This window comes from Dromaius novaehollandiae, chromosome 7 (assembly GCF_036370855.1).
Source record: "Dromaius novaehollandiae isolate bDroNov1 chromosome 7, bDroNov1.hap1, whole genome shotgun sequence".
Taxonomy (NCBI): domain Eukaryota; kingdom Metazoa; phylum Chordata; class Aves; order Casuariiformes; family Dromaiidae; genus Dromaius; species Dromaius novaehollandiae.
In genome coordinates, this window is record NC_088104.1 from 11,832,589 (window position 1) to 11,853,992 (window position 21,404).

Genomic DNA, 21,404 nt, shown 5'->3' on the forward strand with positions numbered 1-21,404 from the left:
CTGCTGCCCCTCGGCCTGCGGGATCGCCGACACCCGTGGGACGCAGGGCTTCGTCATCGCTAGGTCCCCCAGCAGTAGGCATTTTTCAAGGGCTTCTCGCGCTTGGAGCTAGCGTAAAGGACTTTTTACCCTAATCATGCACCTGCGAATTAGGCGCTGAGCAGTTCGCTCCCCTCGGTTTCCCTTCCCCCTGTTTTCCAGTCCCCAGCCCACGCGTGGTAGGAACATGCTGTTTCCCCTCGCGAGGGCATCAGGGCAGAGGGAGGGAGTCTGAGGAGTGCTGGTAATGAGCTCTTCCTGAGCGCGCTAAGAGCCTGAGCAGCAGTCGCCGTACGGGGAAGCAAACCCAGCGGTAATTAGTACGGTCGTTTCGTTGCAGGCCCTTGGACCGGTGCTGTCAGGGGCTGGCTGCTTGGGTGGGCGTTGACTCGCTTGGCCAGGAGCGATGCTCTCGTCTTCTCTGCTGGTCCTCGTTCTCCTGGTGCGGCTCTTTCTTTCCTCGTCCCATTTTGGGGGAGGTGAGCTGCGAGCCTAAGCGTGCCCTGAACCTTTCCGCTGTCGTCCCGGCCCCCGAGGCCACGGGCGCAGGTGCTGTTGTCTCCTGCTCCACCTTCTGCGGGCTTGTCCCTCCTCCCACGTGCCGGTGGCTCCGGCGGCCGCAGGCGCAAAGGGGTGACCGGGCCTGTGCAAGGGAGGCCTGGCAGTGGCGGAGGAGAGGGCTCGGGGGTGCGAAGGGGCAGGGCGCGTTCCCGAGCCCCTCGTTGTGCCCAGGCTCAGGGAGGGACCCCGATGTCCTCGCTGCCTGCTGCCCTCCAGGTCTCACTTGGTAGGTTTTCGCGTACTCCTAAAGGCACAACTGCAGCTTTCCAAGGAAAACCTCTTAGTGCTGCCAATACCGTTTTACCTGACAGTGTAATGGTTTTCATGGTTTTTTTGCAGCAGAGTGAATGATGTGTAGGATGGAAAGGGTAAAGCAATAGGTCCTGCTTTTGGGACATCTTGTAAACAGCTGTAAGAGCTCCTCCTCCAGCCAGCTAATCTGTGGTGGTGATACTGGAATCCAAGAATGCTGGCTATTAAGTTATGGGTACCCAATAGTTTTCTTTTTTTTCCTTCTTGGCATCAGAAGGCAATTTTTGCAAAATGCTGCCAATGGAAATGTTTATCTGGTGGTCGCTGTGACCACTAATTGTGTGTCAACCCATGGGACTGGCAGCTTGACTCTTGTCTTGCAAACAGTTATAAAAAAAGTATTTCTAAATGGAATGGAGGGGCCAAATGAAGGAAGGGGTCTGTTTACAAGGAAGTACTATAATACTTCCTGACCTTTAGCCTGAAGCAGCTATTTAAAAATACATTTCACAGTATTTTTTTTTTTTTTTTGCCAAGAGCTATGTGTTAAAAAGCTGCTGTTACACACTACATGCTAAAACTTAGCAAGCTCTTATTCTAATTCTGTAATTATTTTTTTCTGTAATTTAATTTTTGCAACTCTAATTATTTCTCTCTACTTATGAGATCATCAGTTGAAATAATGGTGTTGCAAAAGTAAGTATCTGGAGGTTTGCAACTTCAAAAGGTTTAAGATAATATTACAAGCTTGAAGATCTACTTTTCTTTGTGTTGTCATTTCACCCCCTTACTTCCCCCTTCCCTCTGCCACAGCCTAATCAGTTATGCTTCCTAAATTGTTGGGTTTTAGTATATTTTGCTTTTGTACTTCTATTAACTGTCATTTGCAGCAGTATGTTGCCCAGGAGAGTACGTGCTTGTCAAACTCTATAGTTCTGATGTTTAAATACCGTGCCCGAGACCTTGGAGTGGTTTCCACAGATGCTAATCATGTTGTGGTTGAAATGTGATCAGCTGGTTAGTATGCATTTTCTGCTCACTTTGCATTTCACTAACAGATTTGGGACCAAATTTGACCAGCTGTTGTCATCTTTATAGGCAACATCTAGTAACTTTGTCAGGACTTGCTGTATCTTCTTCAGTAAAACCAGTCTAGAGAACCTCAGACTGAAAGGTTTCAGAAATAGGATCTTCTGCTGTCAGTTATTCAGCAGTCACCTGGCAGTGCAGCACGTTCAAAGCTGGAGTGGGAGAGACATGCCCATGGAAACGCATGGCCGCATCTGCTGGGCCGAGAGCAGGTTAAAGCACGCCGAGTCCCAGGCGTTGAACGCGTTTTCTTGGCTCATCCAACTGAGCTGAGTGCGACTTGTCCCCCCTGCTTGGGGACAGAAGGGTGCTCGCAGGAAGGGCTGGTGGCCAGGGGCAGGGTTTGGTCCTGACCCATCTGGACGGCGTGAGCTGTAGCTTGGGCTGCGCTGGTGTGCTGAGAGTGCTCAGGTTGCTGGTCCATCCCTGAGCAGGGTGCTCTGTGGCTTGGTCCGAGCCAGCCTGTAGGGCAGGCTGGGGCTTTGGGTAGTGGTGGGTCTGAGCTTGGACCCCCTGACCTGAGAGGGGAACGGAGCTGAGCGGGGCCGTGTGTGCACTCACCTTGTGGGTCGGAGCTGCCCAGAGGGGTGTCCGTCTGATGGCAGACCGGACACCAGTCACGCTGCTGAACGTGGGGCAGAGCTGTTCATGTAGGGGGAGGCGCAGGCATCTCGTCTTGGGATAATTGAGGGGTTCTAATAGCTTCTTATCTCCCTTCTCTTGTGGCAAGATGAAACAAGCAACTCCCTTGAAGTCTGATGAAGGGTTTGCATCCTACCTCCTCTGATCAAGGCAAAGCATCTTTCCAGAAGGTTATGCCTGTTTGGAGGGTCTCCCACCCAGCAGTTCCAGATTGGACTTGCACAGGAGAATAATTAGCCTTAAGGTCTTACATTTCACCTAGCGTGGTGTTATCTTAGTGCGCTCTCGTAAAACCCGGAGCAGCAGCACAGTCCCTGTGTGCTCTGTGCTCTTGGGGTAATAACATCACTTGGCGCAGGGCCATGCTTGTCATATCTTTTTGTTCATCCTTTGTTCCTTTGGGTGCCTGGCAGTGCTGATGCTGTGAATAACGCTTCTGCTGTGGTAGAAAAGCTTTATGAAGAGGAAGGTGATGATCTTTTCTAGAGCAAGTGCAGCCTGGCTTCACACAACCCCCTGCGTTGCTGCATCTTCTTCCATGAGGGTGCTTGGTCCTTGGCTTTCATGTTCTTCACTCCAGGTTTTAGGCTCTGTGTGGTTGCAGAAGAGCAGGCTGTCTTGAGCATGCGTGGGGAGCAAACAGGAGTTATGAGCACGCAGACAGGTCTGTGAGTGTGGAAGGAGTATGGGCTGATGATGCTGCAGGCATGCTCTAATCCCGTGGCGAAGGCCAAGATGTCCTGTCCTGCGCTCTTCAAAGGTGGGATAAGGTTCCTGGTATTTACGTTGCTTTGTACTGGTGGGGTAAGAGCATGCCTATAGACAGTTTTGGCAGAATAGTCAGCATGCTATAAATCTAAAAGTTTAGTGCCTAGTAACATGTTAGTATAGGGTGCATCACACCCCCTTCAGTTGAATTGGCCAGTGTTCTTGTCTGCTTGCATTCAACATCTTTGCTCCCATCAAAGAGGATGATGACGGATGACTTGATGATAACAGTTTCTGGTATCCGTTCAGCTCTGGCGTTCCCGGGGGATGGTGAGCTAACCGCAAGTCTTCGGGCTGTTAGAAGTTTGGAAGCAAACATTGATTCTGTTGGCTCATGGAAGAATACCTTGAAAGGCAGGACTTAAATGGGGTGATCTGTTTAAATTACACTTAAAGGCAAAGGTATAAATGTGTGGTGTTAACTGTCTCCCAAGTCTGCCTTAAAACAGAGGTCTATGGAGGGAAATACTGCACTCTGCAGTGATTTAGACTGCTGCAGCCTTTCCAGCCTTGTTGGAGTCTGAGGAAACTTTTTCTGCAAGTTTCAGAAGACTTTTGTATTCTATCTGAAATTGCTGACACGCGTGCTGAGGAGAGATTCCGGCTGGAAATTGCACGTTGGCCAGTGTTGTTCTGGTGGCCTCTTCTGCAGCCTGGCTTTTGTGGGGGGGAGAAGAGGAAGCTTGTTTGGTTGTTTTTTGCAGTGGCATCAGGTTTCTCAGGATTACCGGGGTCCTTTAGGCTCGCTAGAGGAAGCAGAGAGGTCTGGAAGGAGCTTTACTTCCATGCTCTGGGCTGCCATTGTGTTTTTTAGGCTCTGCCAAATTTGGTGCAATAGACAGGTAGATTTTTGTGTTCATTATGTATCCACCTAGAGTGACTGCAGTGGGAAAAGAAATAGATGCTCTGCAAAAGAGCAGTGAGGAGTACCAGCGTGTGTGTGTGTGAATTATGTTATTATGCGACTGTTATATTCTGCTTCTGGTTTGTGGGCTTCATATCTGTTTGAAATGCCAATAGTACACCAACGTGTAGAGGCTCCTTTTGTTCGTTAGGTGTGCACGTAGTGTGTTCGTATATTCACATGTATTATATACATGGATACATTTGTGAGTACATGCAAAATACATATTCACATTAACATATTAATTAAACTGAAATTCCCCCAGGAGCCCACTCTGCTTTCCAACAGGTTGCATGTGCTCCATCCTCTTTATTTCAGCAATTTGTGCCTGGAGGATGAGGAAGGAAAATTGAGGATGTTCCCAGGGGAAATATGTCCAATTTCTAAATGAGAAAAGAAAGCATAGTTCAGGCTGAATTAATGCAGAATTGGACTGATGAAAGCAGAAATTATATGTAATAACCTAGGACATGTCTAGTCAGGAGTTAGCTATACCGTAAGTGCTATTCTCCCTTTTTATGGCATGAACCAAGCAATTTGTCTTAGAACTGTCAAACTGATGGACATATAACTTTTCACATCGTTGTTCTGATTTCCATTAGCTTCTATCTACTTGTCCGCATTTGATTTTGTTCGCTGGTGCAGAGGCTGTATCTGCAAAGTACCTAGGAGGCTTTGGGTAGAATTAGTAAGGATTAACAGGCATGATCTTTCTGAACTGATGCTTTTCTGTAGCACAAAACAGTATTTAATTTGCTTCCTAATTGCTATGGAATACTTACTGCATTTCTGTGGAAAGCAGGCGTGCAGACAGACCATTGGCAAGTGTGCGTGTGTCCCATTATGCATACTGATTATCTCACTAATTGTAATGTTTCTGGTACAAACAGGACCAGGTTGCAAAGTCTGGCTCTGCGTCTCTTTTTACCTAGAAATTGCGGATGTTTGAACCAGTGTGCCTTGACAGAGCCCATGGCTGAGTTGCATTTTGGTTTGGAGGCTTGTAAAATCATTCGGACCTGTGTAATACCCTTTGCTCCTCAAAACATCTCATCCTTTTTCTTTTCAGTTAATCTCTGAGAGCCTTGATTTTTCTCCCCCCCACCATGTCCCCCAGGGAAGGGGTGGGGGCCATAAGCTAAGTATGCCGGCAGTGATTATTTTGGAGCCCTTTGGTCTCTGCAAAGAGGCCCATACACCCTCAGCCCCCTCCGTGTTGCCGATGGCTCCTGTATGCTGTGGGAAACCCTCCGAGAGGTTTGTTACACTGCAGGGAGTACCGGGGGTGCTGGAGGGTAAGCTGCTGCCGCCGTGGTGGTGGTGAGCTGGGCTGCTCGGGCTGGGATCAGCTCTGGCCCGTTTGCAGGGTATGGTAGCGAGGACTGGTGTCACGCTGCCTTTGGCCAAAAGCTGAATTACTGCCCAAACACATGCAGAAGTGACTGATCGTGAACTGGTGTGAGCTTTAGGGACAGAGGCCAAGGATGTGTCTTCCAGCCCCCTGGGAAGTGAGCTATGCCACGTCCCCCTGCCCTTCCCCAGGGCATCTGAGCCTCTGAGTGGGTTTTATTTTCTTTCACCCCTGGTAATGCAGCATTTCAGCAGACAAGAAAGGGCCTGGGTTTGTGCTGGGCTACGGCTGAAACGTTGCCACGCTGTGGCAATTCTTCTGGGCCAATTTTAGAAGGTTTAACAGTAAATAAGTCAAGAGGGAAGGATGTGGGAACTGAAGAAGCTCAGAGCTGTGGCTGAAAGGAGAGCTTTTCACGGTTACCTTTAGGAAGTTGCGTACAGGGTTTACCCTTGACCTCATTCGGCTCCTTTGGATAATGAGTAATTTTGCCACAATGGCTGTGGAAAATGTATTGCAGCAGTAACTGTCTTTTTGCCACCGTGCCAATAAACAGGCTTGCACATGCATGCACACTCAGTGCTTCGAGCAAAACTCCACGCAGGTCCCAGGAGGGTGTCCTCCAGCAAGGGAGGACTCTGCGTGCTCAGGATTATAGCCAGGGGAATAGAGCCTTCATTTTGGGCTGCAGGAAGAGGAAATGGGACTTCAAAGTTGCATTAACTGTGAGAGCTTCTGCTGAATATGTGTGTGTATTTTACAGCCCCTCCGGAGTTGGCCGGTTCTTTGTCTCATTCGGTCCCAAGCAGCAGTGCGATGCTGTTGTGGTGTGCTCTTCCTCTTTACTTTCTGCCTCTGGACAGGGGTGTTCTCCTGCCTGAAACTGGGGCTGAACGGGCCTGTAACCTGGTTAGTCAGAAATAGTGGTAGGGAGGTAGAAATCCCCAGGAGAGCTAAGTCCGTCTTGTTTCTGGTCGCTCTACTTTCTACAGCTTTGCAAGAGTTATCACAGCTCAGCAGATTGTACCGTCTCTGTTCTTGCTTTGTCCCCCTCTCCCTGCTTTCTTATATACTGCTTGCTGAGAAGCTGAGCATCCATATAGGCAATACCGTGCCCAGAGATGTTTCTCATGGTGAGAGATACAGGCTGCTAAGGACTAACAGCTGGGGGAGGAAGCAAGAATTCCCCTTCCCTGGGCTGCTCACCCAATCTTGTCTGTTGATACCCCATCCCCAGCCAGAAAATGAAGTCCTAAATCAAAGCCCTTTGAAGTCAAGGGATTCTCCCTGTTAACATCAAGGGCTTTGGAGCAGAACCTGGGATGATTGGAAATGCTTGATAAATGCTTCAGTTGCATGAGCAGCACTAAGCATCATCTGATTTGAGCTTTTTTTTTCTCCCCCCCCCCCCCCAGTGTTAATTCCTGGAGAATAAAGAAGGGTTCCTGGCCACGCTCACGGTTCTGTTCGTGTTGCTTTTTGGTGCAGGGAGAGTGCTCTCTTTAATAAGTGGCCGATGGAAATCAGTCTGCAGAGCTGCTCACTTGGAGCTGTAGCCCAGGTCACCAGGACGGTAGGAGCACATCTCCTCGCAGAGAGCCCTGCAGCAGTGCAGTTTCCGCTCCTTGCTGCGTGGACGCCTGGACCCAAACCCCCTGGTGCTAGGGGCTGTGCAAACACGGGCGGAAAAATAACCCCAGAGAGCTCCCAGTGTGTGCTGCAAACGCAGCAAGCCTGCGCTGAGCTCTGTCTCCCACTGTGGACTTAAGAGAAGGTCTAGCTGAGCTGTGTATGTGTCGAGGTGGTATTTATACTGTCTGGCTTTGGTCTGCAAGTTAGTCACCAAGGCTGCCGCTTTGGCCAGCGATGGATTCTTAATTTAGGCTCTTAACTCCCACTCTCTCCCCTGACTGTGGAGGGAGTCTGTGTTTCTAATGTGAGCACCTAAAATAACTGCCTCAAGTCAGTCCCTGCTGCCCGGTTCCCAGGGTCGGGCGTTCGTCGCTGGCTCCTGCCCCTCCGAGGACGACCCTCGACTTCCTTCCCGTTTCCCTGGGCTCCAGCGCTGTGCCTGTGCGGAGAGCAGACTCGGGGGAGCTGCTTTGCCTCCGCTGACTTTTGCCTTTCTGCTTACGTAAGGTTAAGTTGGATCCTAGCTAAACATTTTAAAAGGTTTCCCTAAATCTGCTGCTCTAAAGTGCTGAGCATCGTTTGCAGTTGCGAGAGATTTTTTTTGTTTTCATTTTTTTGAGGGTTTTTTTTTTGCTTTTGGTCATGCCGTAAATGATTTTAGTAGTCCCAGTCCTCCTATTTGGAAATTCATCTGTTTACATGACACGTTCCAAGAAATTTATGTTAATATCGGTCTGACATGCCATCTCCCTGGCGGGACACTGCTTTTGCAATATGGAATGTAAATGTAGCATTTTTCAAATAGCGTTCAGCCCTCGTAGCGCAGAAATGCGGCGGAGATTCACCCTGGCCGCCCCGCAGCCGGGCGCTGCCTCTGGGGGCTCCTGGGCTCGCCGGGGGGTGAGGGACCCAGCGTGGGCGGTGGGTGCAACCCCGCCACGGCGCGGGTGGGAAAACCATGCAGCCACAACCCTGCTGTAGGGCTCGGGAGCACGCGTCTCACTAGGAGGGGCAAAGACAAGGTCTGCAGCCCCTCATTAATTTCTCCTTTCGCCCCTTGACATCTCCCCCTGTTACTGTGTGGCTGAGTATCGGGAAAAAGTGGATTTCATTCTGGGCTTTGGCACTGAGTTGCGGGAAGAGCTGTGGCCAGGATTTCTAGCTTTCTGAGCCTCCACTTCTGCATTTTTTTTTTTAAATGGGGAAGCACGAGGGTATTTTGAGGAGGATGATTTCAGCGCTTGTGAAATGCTTTGGGCACTCCCATTGAAAGGAGTTGTGGTGAAGAGGTGCGTATTTCCCTGAGCTGGGGAGGGGATTTTCTTCCCCTTCCCCAGCACTGGTCTGGCTGAATGGCTGAAGGAGGGGTTGGTGGGACTGGGAGCATCTTCTCTCCATTAGTTCATGTAATTTTGGTAGGTCAGCCCCAGAGCAGAAGATGGTTGTCTCTATTGTTACAGTGTAGAAATTAGAAGAAATCAGCTGTTCAGAATTTAGTAAGTTTTGGGGACGTAACTAGTTCCCTTTGGCTCTTTTGGGGGAAAAAAATCACATTCTGACAAATGGACACACTCTGCAAAAGGCTTCATTGTGTGGCTGGGTTGTTACAGAGCGTTCCCCCGCACAATGCTGTATTGTGTGCTGCGGACTCCATTCGGACTGAGGGCTGAAGGATATCTCGGGACAGCCAGTGGGAGACCTCCAATGGTGTGTCTTCCTCCGGGCAGCAAACAGCTGTCTTCAGCTACAGCTAACACCCAAGGACTCGTCTCGCCACTCGCAGCGCACACAGGCTGCACTGCGACCCGCTATCGACTGTGGGAAGCATGTGATGGGAGGCATTGAGTCCATTTATCAGTCAAGTGATAGGGTATCGTTCCCCTTCCCTAGCGTGCTCTTCCTTCCCACCACCATCTCCCCGGTCTGCTCCAGGCCTCCCCCAGCCCTCCCAGATTCATTCCCGATTGTTTCTTTTACAGCCTGCGGCTGTGGCCTCTCCTCTTCCATACTGACACCCCTCGTGAATATTCTCCCAGGTCCCTTACTCTCCTTCAGAGCTTTCCTGCACAGCCTGTCTGCGTCAACCCACTCCGTTTGTGGTTCAGCTCAGGGACCCTTTGCTGTGGTTGCATTTTTTCCGTATGATAGTGTCATGCAAATGCTGGCTGTGCAAAGGTTTGAGGGAGGGGGAACACCGTGCTTGTGGTGGGACATGCTACTCATGCAGGGGAGAGGACACAGGTCCTTGGAGCCACCCAGCCTCAGTCTCCAGCCTCAGGTGCTGACTTCACCTCTCTGCACTGGTCGGTTGGTTTGCCCCGCTTCCATCGGTAGCATCACCTTGTCCTCTCTTTTCTTTCTTTCTCTTGCAAAGCTCCTTTAGGATCATACACACATCCACTTGCAAAAAAATTCAGCTTCTCATCTTTTCCCCTAGAAGAGATGGGAATTGGCTATTCAGGCAGCAAACCAAACACTTTGTCTTGCTTTCACATGGCCCAACACAGAGCTGGGAGAAGGTGCTGCTGCTCTCTGTGGTAAGAAAACATGATTATCTTTCTGTTAGTGATCTCTAGGCAAATTCGGTTTGCAGACCTATGATCTGGACACTAAAATGCTGAGGGTTTGGGAGCACAATCCATAAACCTTCGCAGTATTTCTGCAGTAATTCCTCTGTATGATATCCCTTTGAAAGTCTCAAGGCTCAGTGCTAGCGGCTTTTGAGGTATAGCCAATGACACCATCTGTTCCTTGTCCTCTCCTTTTTGATATGGATACCAGCACATCAAAACAAAGCTCCTGTTGTGGGACTGATATTTTTCCCTCCCCTTTTGTTCATTCTTCACCTCCTAGGAATTTGGCAGCACAAAATCCATCACGTCGAGGTGCGACTTCCTACAGAACCTTATTGCGAACGGTTGTGCAGGAGCAATCGAAAATCCTAAAAGCAGCATTAACATAGTGAAGAACGTTCCTCTGAGCAGCAAGGGCTCCGGCTTGACCCATTTGGATGTTACACAAATAATGCCCCAGAAGATCTCCTTGAATCTTCGGCCTGGTGAGTCCCCAGCAGCTCTGAGCTGTGTTCTGGCATAGAAGAGGTCGGGGGGGGGGGGGGGAATGCTGAAAACATATTATAGTCTGCGATCTTGGAGACAGCTAGAACAGGTGGCTGCTGGCCCCTTGCAGAGCCCATGAACTTCAGTGGTGCATCGTGAACACAATTGGGTCTGTGGTATTTTATTTTTTTCAAGAGGACTCTGCTGTTATGCTTGTGATCTGGGTCAACCAAACACTGTATAAAACTCTTATAAATACTTGTCTTAACCCTTTCATATATTTAAAAAGAACCTGCTCAAGTTAAAAATGCAATCAGTGGATAGAAGGAGTTAAAACAACTGTGGATCCTACACTGACTTGACAGTGCTTGAATCTTGAGTCTGAGATGGTTCTTTGTATAAATTAAGGAAAAAAATGCATATCTGTTTTCTGTTGGTATGTAAAAAAACCATGGGATCAAGGCCTACGATGGAGATTTGAACTTGTGACTCAGAACTGGGACTATATCCATATCCCTGTTTCATTCCCCTGAGCCATCACTTTTCTATAAATCTTTTTCTTTTAATTAAAAATTAAAAGTGAAAGGCTAGACTGAGCCATGCAAGTATGCTTGTTATCAAAAGTTTTTGCTTGGTGGGGGGAGGCTTTAATGTGGGTTCAGAATTCTTGAAAAAATTTGGCATCTGATGTTTCTGAAGAAAAAAAGCTCTTTATGGGAAAGTCAAGAAGCAAATATAAAAGCTTGATTCATTATAAGCAATTGGTGTGGGGTTTTGAGACTTATTTTGTGACAGCTCTCAGGAGCATACAAAAAAATGAAATAACGATGTTTTGTCCTGAAAGAGCAGCATTTTGAGCTGGTTCTCAGTAGCACACTACCAGCACTCTCTCAGGGCCTAGGCGTTTCTGCAGAATTTCACAGAATCACTGAGTAGTTGAGGTCAGCAGGGACCTCTGGAGATCAGCTGGTCTAACCGCTCTGTTCAAGCAGGGTCAGCTAGAACAGGTTGCCCAGGGCTATGGCCACTCTGGTTTTGAATATCTCCAAGGATGGAGCCTCCACAACTTCTGTGGGCGACCTGTTCCAGTGTTCAACCACCCTCACAGTGAAGAAGTGTCTTCTTGTGTTCGAGTAGAATTTCCTGTGTTTCAGTTTGTGCCCATTGCCTCTCATCCTGCTACTGGGTACCACCGAGAAGAGTCTGGCCCCTCTTCTTTACAACCTCTTATTTGTGTTTTAAGTGCATAGATTGAACAGCAGCAATGGTTCTTAAATTAGATCTTTCTAAGCGTTATTACTAGTATCATCAGTCAGACCCTCACCTGTAATGAAATTTGCTTCAAAATCCTAAAAGCAGACACCTGCTTAAAGTTAGCCATCCTTGTATCCCTCTCTAGAGGAGTCCTCCTAAAGAGCATGGTCACAGAGACCAGGCAGCCTGGAGCTAGGAGCCTTCCAGAGGTTGCTTCCAGGCTGGGGTGTACAGGTTGGGGCTTGCTGGGAGGCACATTGCAGATTGTTTCTGCAATTTAGCGTTGCTAATGAAATTGGTTCACTCCTGTGAAAGGAGTTGTTTACTCCTGTTTCTTAAGGCAATTGCTGGAAGAAAAGGCTGGTTCAGCAAAGCTCAGTTTTGAAATCTCACCTCCTTCACACGCAGCAGCCGGTGCCTGGCAAATGCCACAGCTGCTTCCAAAGGCAGTTTTGCGCCATTGGCAGCACATACACCCGACCCTTTGGTGTTAGGCTTTTGGAGAGGGGATGATGATGGTTTGTCTGTTTGACTTTCTTGGGGCCAGGTTGTTGGCTGCTGGAGCTGTTCTGTGCTGTGCTGAGCAAGGATGCGTGGGGCAGATGTGCCTTGTCCTTCTGCCTGACCTCACCTCGAGGACCAGATTTGTGGCCATTCAATTTGCTGTGTGGCTACCAGCAAATTTGCAGGGTCCTTGCTAGCAGCATGGTATTGTGCAGAATGGGGGCTGCCCTTCAGTTCGGATTAGACTGCGGAGAAGCCCCTGTGTCGGGCTTATAGAGTGTCACTCCCAGGGCCCTATCAGATTCCCTTATGGGAGGAGGAAAGGTGGGGATGGGTGCCACCACATCTGTGCGGTACCCGGTGTTGCTTCCCAGGCTGCTGTGGGTTGCAACAGCCTGGGGGTGTTTGGCAGAAGAGCAGTAAGTTGCACAGGGAATTAAGCTGAGACTGCTGCTTCTCTGGGGGGTCCAACAAATCCAGGAACAGCCAGAAGAAGGAGAGGGGGATGAGACTCCAACGAGCTTTTTTGCCCTCTCAGCCAGGGCAGCTCCTCCTATAACTGGGTTTTACTGCTCTGCCAGGGTGGCTTGAAAGCACGTTTGTTGTTTGTTCATTGGAAAGTGCCCAGTGCTGAGGAATTGCCCTCAGGGCTTGCATAGCGCTGCTCATGCCGGCTGAGCTGGGAGTTCCCCTCCCACCGCTCTCTGTGCTCCTGCTGCCGAGTATTGGAGTCATCGCAGGAGGAACGTTTCTAGATGTTTTTAATAGTATCTTCCATTTTTTTTCTCTTTTTGATGTTGAGTAGCATTCAGTCTTTCTTAGGGCTGATGACTTCCTAAACCCTTGAATTAGTATTCCCTGATGAAATTATCCATTAATTTTTGAGCTTAAGAATGAGTCTTGATTGCTTCACCCAACAGATCCAAGACAAAAAAGGAGGCAATATTGGTTTAATTTTGTGCATAATACCAGTTTTCCATTCCATCAGAAAACTTGATGCATCAAGAGTTTAATGTTTCAAAGCTGAATTCACATAGCTGTTTGTGGTGATTGTGATCTTTTATTCTTAGACTACTAAGTAGAAGCAGAACAGAGTGGCTAGCACTGTTCCCACCCAGGGAGTTTCATCTAATCATCCTGTGGCATAAGTCATACCTCTACACTTCTGTGCCCAGAGTTGATCTCCAAAGGCTTTAAATTGATGTCTTCATTAGGGCAGCCTTCAGATCAAGCATTTAGTTTTCACTAAATTGTTTTTTAAGCTTGGGTCCAGCTATAAAGCAGAGTGTCCTGGTTGGATAGAAGAAATATGAGTAGTCCAAAAGAAATTTTTAAAAAAATGAATAGATTCACATTGTATTGTCTGTTAAGCCTTAAGCCTCACCAAGCAGAAACAAGAGCTTTTCCTAGATAATCCTAATTGCCAAGTTTGCATTCTTAAATTGGCCAGAAGCATTTTCTCTAGTTCCTGCACTGCCTCTGTGTGACAGTATCCAAGAAATGTTTCTGAATTTATTTTTGAAATGAAAACACTTCAGTAAAAGCTCTAAACAGAGGATGGGGTGGTGGTATGTAGTGAAGGAAAGAGTTCAGTTTTTTTTCTCAAGTGTCAGAGTAATATAGTGCATAGAGAATAACAAGTTCTTTTGCGCTTATATCTATATACCTCACCAATATTTTTCTGTGGGATAATCAATTTATGCAGTTAGGAATGAAAGAAGAATCAGGCCCAGAATCCTATTTTCAGTGCTTTTTCATAGACTACTGCATATGTAAATGTTAAGGACAGAGGGTTCCTTAGAGTATTCCCAATACTCTTTCCAGCACAGCACAGGACAGGGTCTAGGATTTAACCTAGTTATTTCCATCTTAGGACCTGTCCAGGAAGGTGTTTCAGGAACTGAAATGTCAGGGATACTCAGTTCAGAAGTACACCTCAGCCTCCTCTGAAGAAGTTGAGTAGCCCAACGGGAAGTGTGTTAGGAATGAAAAAAAATATACATAGGGAAGAACTTTTGCCTGAGCTAAACACGTTCTTGCAGCATTGAATTCATAAGGTCAAGATTACAATCACAGTTCCTCATTTCTTGCCCCGTAATCAGTGCTAACAGGTATCACACTATATAAATGATACGCTTCTTTGTTCTCCTCCCCGTAAAATGCATGCCAGATAAAGCATCAGGCAGACCTGATTCGGTTTAGCCAACTTGATAACTCTGCTTACTGTAGGCCCTGTGCTAAGCTATATCCTGGTGCATAGCACTTCTCTGAACATTGTATTGAGAAAGTCCTATTCCTATCTGAAAAGAAAGTTGGAGAGAATAAGAAGGAATATTTATTGCAAGAGTTTACTGCTTCCTACATTCTTTATCTTGGAAATATCTGTGTAGCAGCTGGTCACCTATTGTATCACTGTTATATAGAGGCTGCCTCTAGTACCTCTGCCTTTGTCAGGCACGTTTATTGCTTGCACTGCAGGGGAGAGCAATTTATGTGTCATAAAAGAGGCCCTGACTTGGAAGCAACCCTTGATCTAAACTTGCAGGGAAATCCTGAAATAGCTAAACCAAGATACACCCTCTGACTCTTCTGGTACCTCAGTGTAGCCGCCCTGGATTAGCCGAGATGACCAGATAGGCACCGATGGAGAAATGAGAAGACCCGGCTCTGAACTCCCACGGCTTTGCCTGCAGAGAAGCAGACTAACGTGTGCACTTCCCACGCACCGTCTCTCCTCGGTGCCAGGACACCGAGCCTTTGCAGAGGCAGTGAAGGGTGCTGGGACCAAAGCAGCTGCTGCACGGGTTGGGCGAGAGCCGGGAGGTGACGGTGCTACAGGGAGTGACCGCGGCTGCTTCTGCCCCAGGGAGCTGGTGTCCCTGCGCCTGCAACGAGGGCATCTGCAAGCTCCCAGCAAAGGCAGGAGGGCTGAGGGCTGGTTGCAGGGAGTGGTGGCAGAGGGAGGGGGTGGATTTTGGTGCAAGTTGCTACAAAGCAAATCCTGGAGCCAGGGTGGGCAGTGTTTGGCCCTGCTTGGTGCTCGGTGGAGTATCGCCTGCAGGTATCTGTGCCTGGCCAGCGCTTGCCAGGCTGTAAAGCTCCTTGTGCGTTGTCTAGCTAGTGCTGTAATTTTGGGAGTCTGCTACATGTTCTCAGGCTGAAAGTAACTGGGAGCAGCTGTGGTGCTGTGAACAATAAGGAGAACAGTAAAACTTTTAGGGAAATGTTTTCACAATAATAAAAAATGTGCATTTCATTTCTGAGGAAGAGGGAGGAAGCAAAAGCATTTTGCAGAACCTGCTGGTGCCCGAAGTTTAGCCGTGGCCATGAAAAGCTGGGAGAGGCAGAAAGGAAGGGTAGCTTTGATCTTAAAAAGAGCCAAGTCTGAGAACCTGCTGAGTTTGAAAAGGGGGTGAGGTGGGAGCTAGGGAGGTGGGATTTCCTAATTGGCCTGGTTTCTGGGAGTGCTTGAGCCTAGGGTTTTCATTTAGATTGCTTTCTCAGCTATTGGCGAAGTATAAGGCTCACATTTGCTGTGCCTTCTCTGGCTCCACTGAGGTCTCTCTGGCTTGAGCAGTGGCTTATTTTGAAGTCAGTTGACCTGTTTCAAAGTGTGGGCTACTGCCCCATACCATGGCCAGTGCTGGTGGTGGGCTCCCCTCCGGGACACCCCTTCTGAAGAGCCTCTCCGATGATATCACTTTTGCAAACTGGCTGAAGCAGTCTGGGGGATGCCAGGAGGAAAACTTTTTCAGCTTTTTCCCAGTTCTGCAGCCTGTGACTGTCCTGTCCACTCCTTTCCTTGTATTCGTCTCTTCAGAAATCTTCACCTCTACTTTGGTACTTCCCTTCATGATTAACGACTTTCTTTTTCCAATTCATTTCTTGTTTGCCCTACTTTCTCCAGAATGATGGTGACATGACTCTTTCAGAGTTGAAGTGTCCTTTTGGAAGGTGTTGCTTTTATATCTGCTTTGACTTGACTTCTCTGCACAGCTCCAAATCATCTTTCCCTTCTTGCATTCATCTCATGCTGTCTGTTTTCCCCTGACCCTCTTCCTTTTCCTACTCCACTTCCTTTGTGTCTTTTGTGCAGAAGTCCTTTGACTCTTCCTCGGTTGCTTGGAGGATGTACTAAAGCAAGCTTGTCAAGGGCCCCTCTTTCAGTGGTCCACAAAACATCCCATTTGAGGTTCACTCTGCTTCCTTTTCGTTCTAGTTTTCTAGGAAAATGCTCCTGGATTGTAAACCATTTGGGACAGCAACGATATTTCATTTGTGTTTCTTAGACATTCTTTCAGCTAAAATGGAAGGACCCTTACTTCTGTCCCCAAAATAAAATGGGGACAGACACTCAATAGATAGGTGTCTTTCTTTTGTCTGGTACACTATAGAGTAGTAGCAGTGATGGAGACTAAGGAATGGATTTGAAAGTACACAAAATTTCTCTTGCCCCCTTCTTTCACAAGTGATCTGTGTGCTCTTGGGGACGTGGGGAAGCAAGCTGTCTGGATTTTACATGTGCTATCGGCTTTCTTGCTGCAGGAAGCTTTTTTGCAGATTGGGTCAAACGTTTTACAAGAGCCTATACAGCTAATGCGTTGGCACTATTAGACTGAGCTGTTAAAGCAGAGCATACATGGACGCGTGGTCAGAAGGTGCATCTGTGGGGTGGGTGTGAGCGAGCCCTGCAGGAACTACGTTTCTAGAAGGCGTGCTCTTTTCATCGCCCTCAACTCTTGTGTGTGTGCAGGTGACCAGACCTCCTTCAGGGTTCAAGTTCGGCAAGTGGAGGACTATCCTGTGGACCTGTACTACCTGATGGATCTCTCTCTGTCCATGAACGATGACCTAGATAACATTCGCAACCTGGGGACCAAGCTGGCTGAAGAGATGCGAAAGCTCACTAGCAATTTCCGGCTGGGGTTTGGCTCTTTCGTGGACAAAAACATTTCTCCTTTCTCCTACACAGCACCAAGATACCAAAACAACCCCTGCATTGGGTAAGTGGTAGGTGTACTATGAAGGGAAAAGCCCAGTGTTTGCACAAATGGAGGAACTGAGAGCGCATCCAGTGGCTCACTGCTTGACTGTGGCTGCAGAGTTGTTTCTTGCAATTCTTGCATTAAATAGTGAACCACGTTTATGCTCAATCTTTCTGAATGCTGATTAGCCACAGCTATTGCTGTGCTGGTGCAAAGCTCTTCAGACCAGGACAGTTTCCAGTTTTTCAGTGGCTGTTTGGAGGCTGCATCTAGATATGTGGAACTGTTGTTTCAGGAGCCTAAAGATATTTACAAGTACCTGAAGAGGACACAGACATAGCAGTCTTTTTTACAGGCTGGGGGGGAGGGGGGGGAAAGAGCCAGAAAGTCCTGATTTCTGAACCTAGCTCTGAGTCATAGTTTGGCCTTGAGTACATCAATTAAGCTCTTTGTCTCCATTTTACAGATAAGGAAACTGGGCATATAATAGACGTTCCCAACAGAAGTGTTGGAGGGAAGTGAGATTTGTAAGGGCCTGTAAAACTGATTAATGAGTTCTTGTAAAGTGTTTTGAAGATTTCAAGCAGGTTTTTTCTTTAGAACTGTTCAAGGAGACCAAACTCAAATTGCAAAGACACGTGGCTTGTGTTGCAATATCACAGCCTTCCTCGTTGTGCTTTTCTTTGTTAGTGTCTTTGTCTGATACAAGGAGAACAAACAGAGTTTGGAATCGAGTCCATTGAATCAGGGACTCTGCCAAAGTGATTTTGGCTGAAGTGGAGGATATCCAAGCTCATACGGATTTGTATGTTGATACAAAAGGATGGAAACAGCAGCAGATTCCTTGCTGCAAGAATACCACCTTTGGTGCTTACTTTTATGGCCCCTGTCCTACCCCTTCTTCACTTCATCTGTCTCTGGGGAGGGTACCTTGTAGTCAAGTCAGGGTGGTAAGGTCAGCACTTTTGTTCAAGCCATTCCTGGATATTTAAATGGAAAGATCACATCACTGACTGATGCCAGGGTCAGTGAGCCTTTATTCTTTAAGTTTTCCATGTGAGTGACAGACTAAAGAGAACTTGCACCATCTATGAGCTTCTTGGCCAACTTTTAGCATTGACCAAGTATTTGGCATCGAGTCGGGCATTGACCATTCACCTGACAAATAATCCACATTCTGTTTTCACCCACTTCGTCCGGAGAGAAAAATCAAATGGGTAGTGATTTTAATGCTAAATAATCTTGATTTGGCCATGAAGGATAGCCAAAAGTGTCATGCTGGCTGAACAGTTCCCAGTGATAACTTGCCTTGGGAATTCAGTGGGAAGTGTGAGTGCTTTTGCTCATGGTGGTGTTTAATCCTCTGAACATGAAATGCCCAAGGAAAGCTTTCATATAGAAACTAGAGCTGTTTAGGGAAGTCCTGCATTAGTGCAAACCTTTCATTAATAGGCATGCTTTTACAAGCATAATTTCCAAGTTGTTTCTGATGGGTCCAGAATATACTGTTAACATCTGGAGTATCTCTTTCAAGCCAGGATGTAACAGCGCTGAAAATATGTGAGCTGTTTGCCTGAGATTCTGCCATCTTGGCCTAAAGAACTATAAATTTTCTGACAAGATTTCAGCAGTATCCAACTCTTTATTGGAAAATAGGCTACTCCAGCCTGGGTTTGCCTTTGAGTGCAAACTGGTCAGCCTGTCTTCTGAACTTTTTTTTTTTTCTTTGAAAGCATCCCTACATCCAGTGGTTCAGATGAGGTGTTTTGTCTGGTTCTCCACTCATTGGACTTAGTTTCAAATCTGTGCAGAGGAAGCTGCACCGGGTAGTCAGTGAGGACGTGTGGAATAGTCTGGATTCTTTACCACAGGCAGATTTGTAACTCCTTTGACTTCTGTGCCATGGAAGAGTGCCACTTCACACCACGTCTATAGCTGGATTAAGTTAGATAAGTTAGACAGATATACAGAGAAAATAATTGAGCTTATTCAGCTGGAATAGATTCAGTCTCTGAGCGTGGGGCACAGATTCCTCAAATGCACAGATGAAAACCTTGACCAGTGAAGATACGCTTAAAAGTATTCCTTCTTCAACTACTCCCACTTTCTCTGAACAAACAGGGTTACTCAGTATTTTCCATTTTGTATTTGCCTGCATTTCTGACTTTGAGTTGCTGCTGTAATGAAAACCACCCCGGCTGCATAAAACTGGCAGAGAATGAATGATTGGCTCTGCAGAGAGCTGTTTCCACCCCCAACCCGTCCCGTGTCAGAGCCCATTCTTCCCCGCGTGCCGCCTTCACCTGCCGCGGCCGGCCAGGCACGGCTGCGGAGATGGCTCTCTGCCACCGCGACACCGTATGCCACGTTCTTTGTGTCTGTCCCCCACCGGAAGTCTAGCGTGGCCTCAGACGAATGCGCTCAGTCATCTCCGTCGTCCTCAGCTCATGTTGCTTGCAGCCCGGGGACGGGGTTTCGCTCCAGCCTGCAAAATCTTCTTGGAAACTTTATTTGGCTAGTATGTGGTTTAATTGAAATGACATGTCTTTTACTGAGCAAAATAGGGTGAAATGTGCAGGATGGGGAGGGCACATCTGGAAGAGGAGAGGACAGTTGGACAACTCTGCAGTGAGGCCTGCCTGAAACTGCTGATGTCCTTTAACTGAAGCAGTTCAGAGCTGTCACTTTTTCTTCTCCCATCGTGGTTAGACTATCTTTATGTCCTTTTGGTTTTAGCCAGGTGATTGTCTTTCTCTTTATGGGGTATATTAAGCAAGCCTGGGCCTGGGAAACCATTTAGGAAGGATTGCCAAAGGCAGCTCACGTGGTGGGCGCTCCCTTCCAGTCACCATCCGTCTTGGATTCAGTCATCTCTCGAGTGCTCGCGCCCCATTGTATTCTCAAGGCATCGTCTTCCCTTCGCTGCCCTGCACGTGGGTTTTTATTGCTGCGTTTGCTTTGCTAAAGCCAGGTTGTTTGCTTGTATGGCAGTTAGGTGGGTTGTGTGTAGGGTTTTGTTTCATCTTTAGTTATTTCTAATGTAAAAGCAGTCTTTGTCCAGTGGCCTGCTTGTATCTAAAAAAAGCTGCAAGCAAACACGCACTGTGGGGTTTTTTTGTCTTGCCCCCAGTGCGGACTCTGTCCGCCTCGGTGCAGCGACAGCCTTCCCGCTGTGCAGGTCCTGCTGGGGTGCGGCCCGGGTCTCTGCGCTGGGATCTGGCTGGGATCCCTTCCGCCTCCTCCCTTCTCGCTGCTCGCTCATGTTCCTGGCTCCGCACTGCGGGTGTGACCTCCCGGGCTCGGCTGGGGCTTCTGCCGTGCCTCACTTGTGCCTCCTCTTGAGTTGCATCTTGGGAGCCGGGATTTGGCCTCTCACTGTACCTGCAAGGAGCATTTGGAGTAGCTAAAGATAATATGAAGAAAACTCAAAATAACAAAGTCAAGAAAGGCAGAGAGTTTGGCTGAATACCCAATCATATAGCTGTGATATTTCTTGTGGAGGTTCCAGCCAGAGATAACCTGCCCTGCTGCGTACCTTTAATTAGTTACTTAAATAGCTGTAGTCTGTTCTGGCACCAAACCCGCCAGCCTCTGGGGTGTAAAAATGGGAAGCTGGTAGGGATTAAATGGTCAGTCCTCGTGGGATTGTAGAGAGGAGAGCGGGGTACGAGACCCTAAGAGATGAGACCCTGCAGGATGTAGATGTTTGCTTTCTGGAGTGGGACTCTGGCAAATGGAGCAGGCAGGTGTATCATATCCTACAAATCTGTGTGAAGGGATGCTCGTGGAGACGTTGTGCAAGGTCTTACGGAAAGCTTTTAAACACTGCAAGCTCCTCACCTGGGCCCTGGGAGTGAGCAGAGCACAAGTCTGAACCCAGGGCTGATCCCAGGCTGGTCGACTGCCAGCAGCCCCATTTGTGGCCGTTTACCTGCGGTGAATAAACTCCGTTGCCATGCACAATGCAGTCATACCTGACGTATGGTGAGATAAGCGCATTGCTGCCTAGTTGAGTATGCAGATGAAAATCAGCGTGTCCCGGACTCCAGGAGCAGTGCTGTGTTCACAGAGCGCATGTGGCAGAAAGGCCCTGGCTTGCAAGGAATCTGGGTTCTCGGTGGTGGCAAATCTTAAATACTCCTTTGTGTAAAAAGCCTCTTACAACTTTACCGTAGGGGGTCAAATGTCAGCAGAGGCCTTTAATTGTTTTCTGCGTTTTATCTTTCAAGATAAGAATGAATTAGTGCAAGTCCAGCTCTTTTTAAATACATTTTCTTCTTAACCCTTCTCTTCCCTCTCCCCTGCACACATTTACCGCTTTCCCGTGCGGGAGGAATCGCTGTACTGAGGACTCTCAACCACGT

General features: G+C 47.9%; 1 protein-coding gene across 1 annotated transcript in view; it reads left to right on the top strand.

Moving 5' to 3' along the window:
- ITGB5 (integrin subunit beta 5) overlaps positions 1 to 21,404 on the top strand; it is a 79,963-nt gene that overhangs the window by 4,889 nt on the left and 53,670 nt on the right. The window contains exons 3-4 of the mRNA XM_026121788.2: positions 10,092 to 10,296; positions 16,809 to 17,058. Of these exons, the coding sequence (XP_025977573.2) occupies positions 10,092 to 10,296; positions 16,809 to 17,058 (455 nt within the window). The remainder of the gene's footprint in view (positions 1 to 10,091; positions 10,297 to 16,808; positions 17,059 to 21,404) is intronic.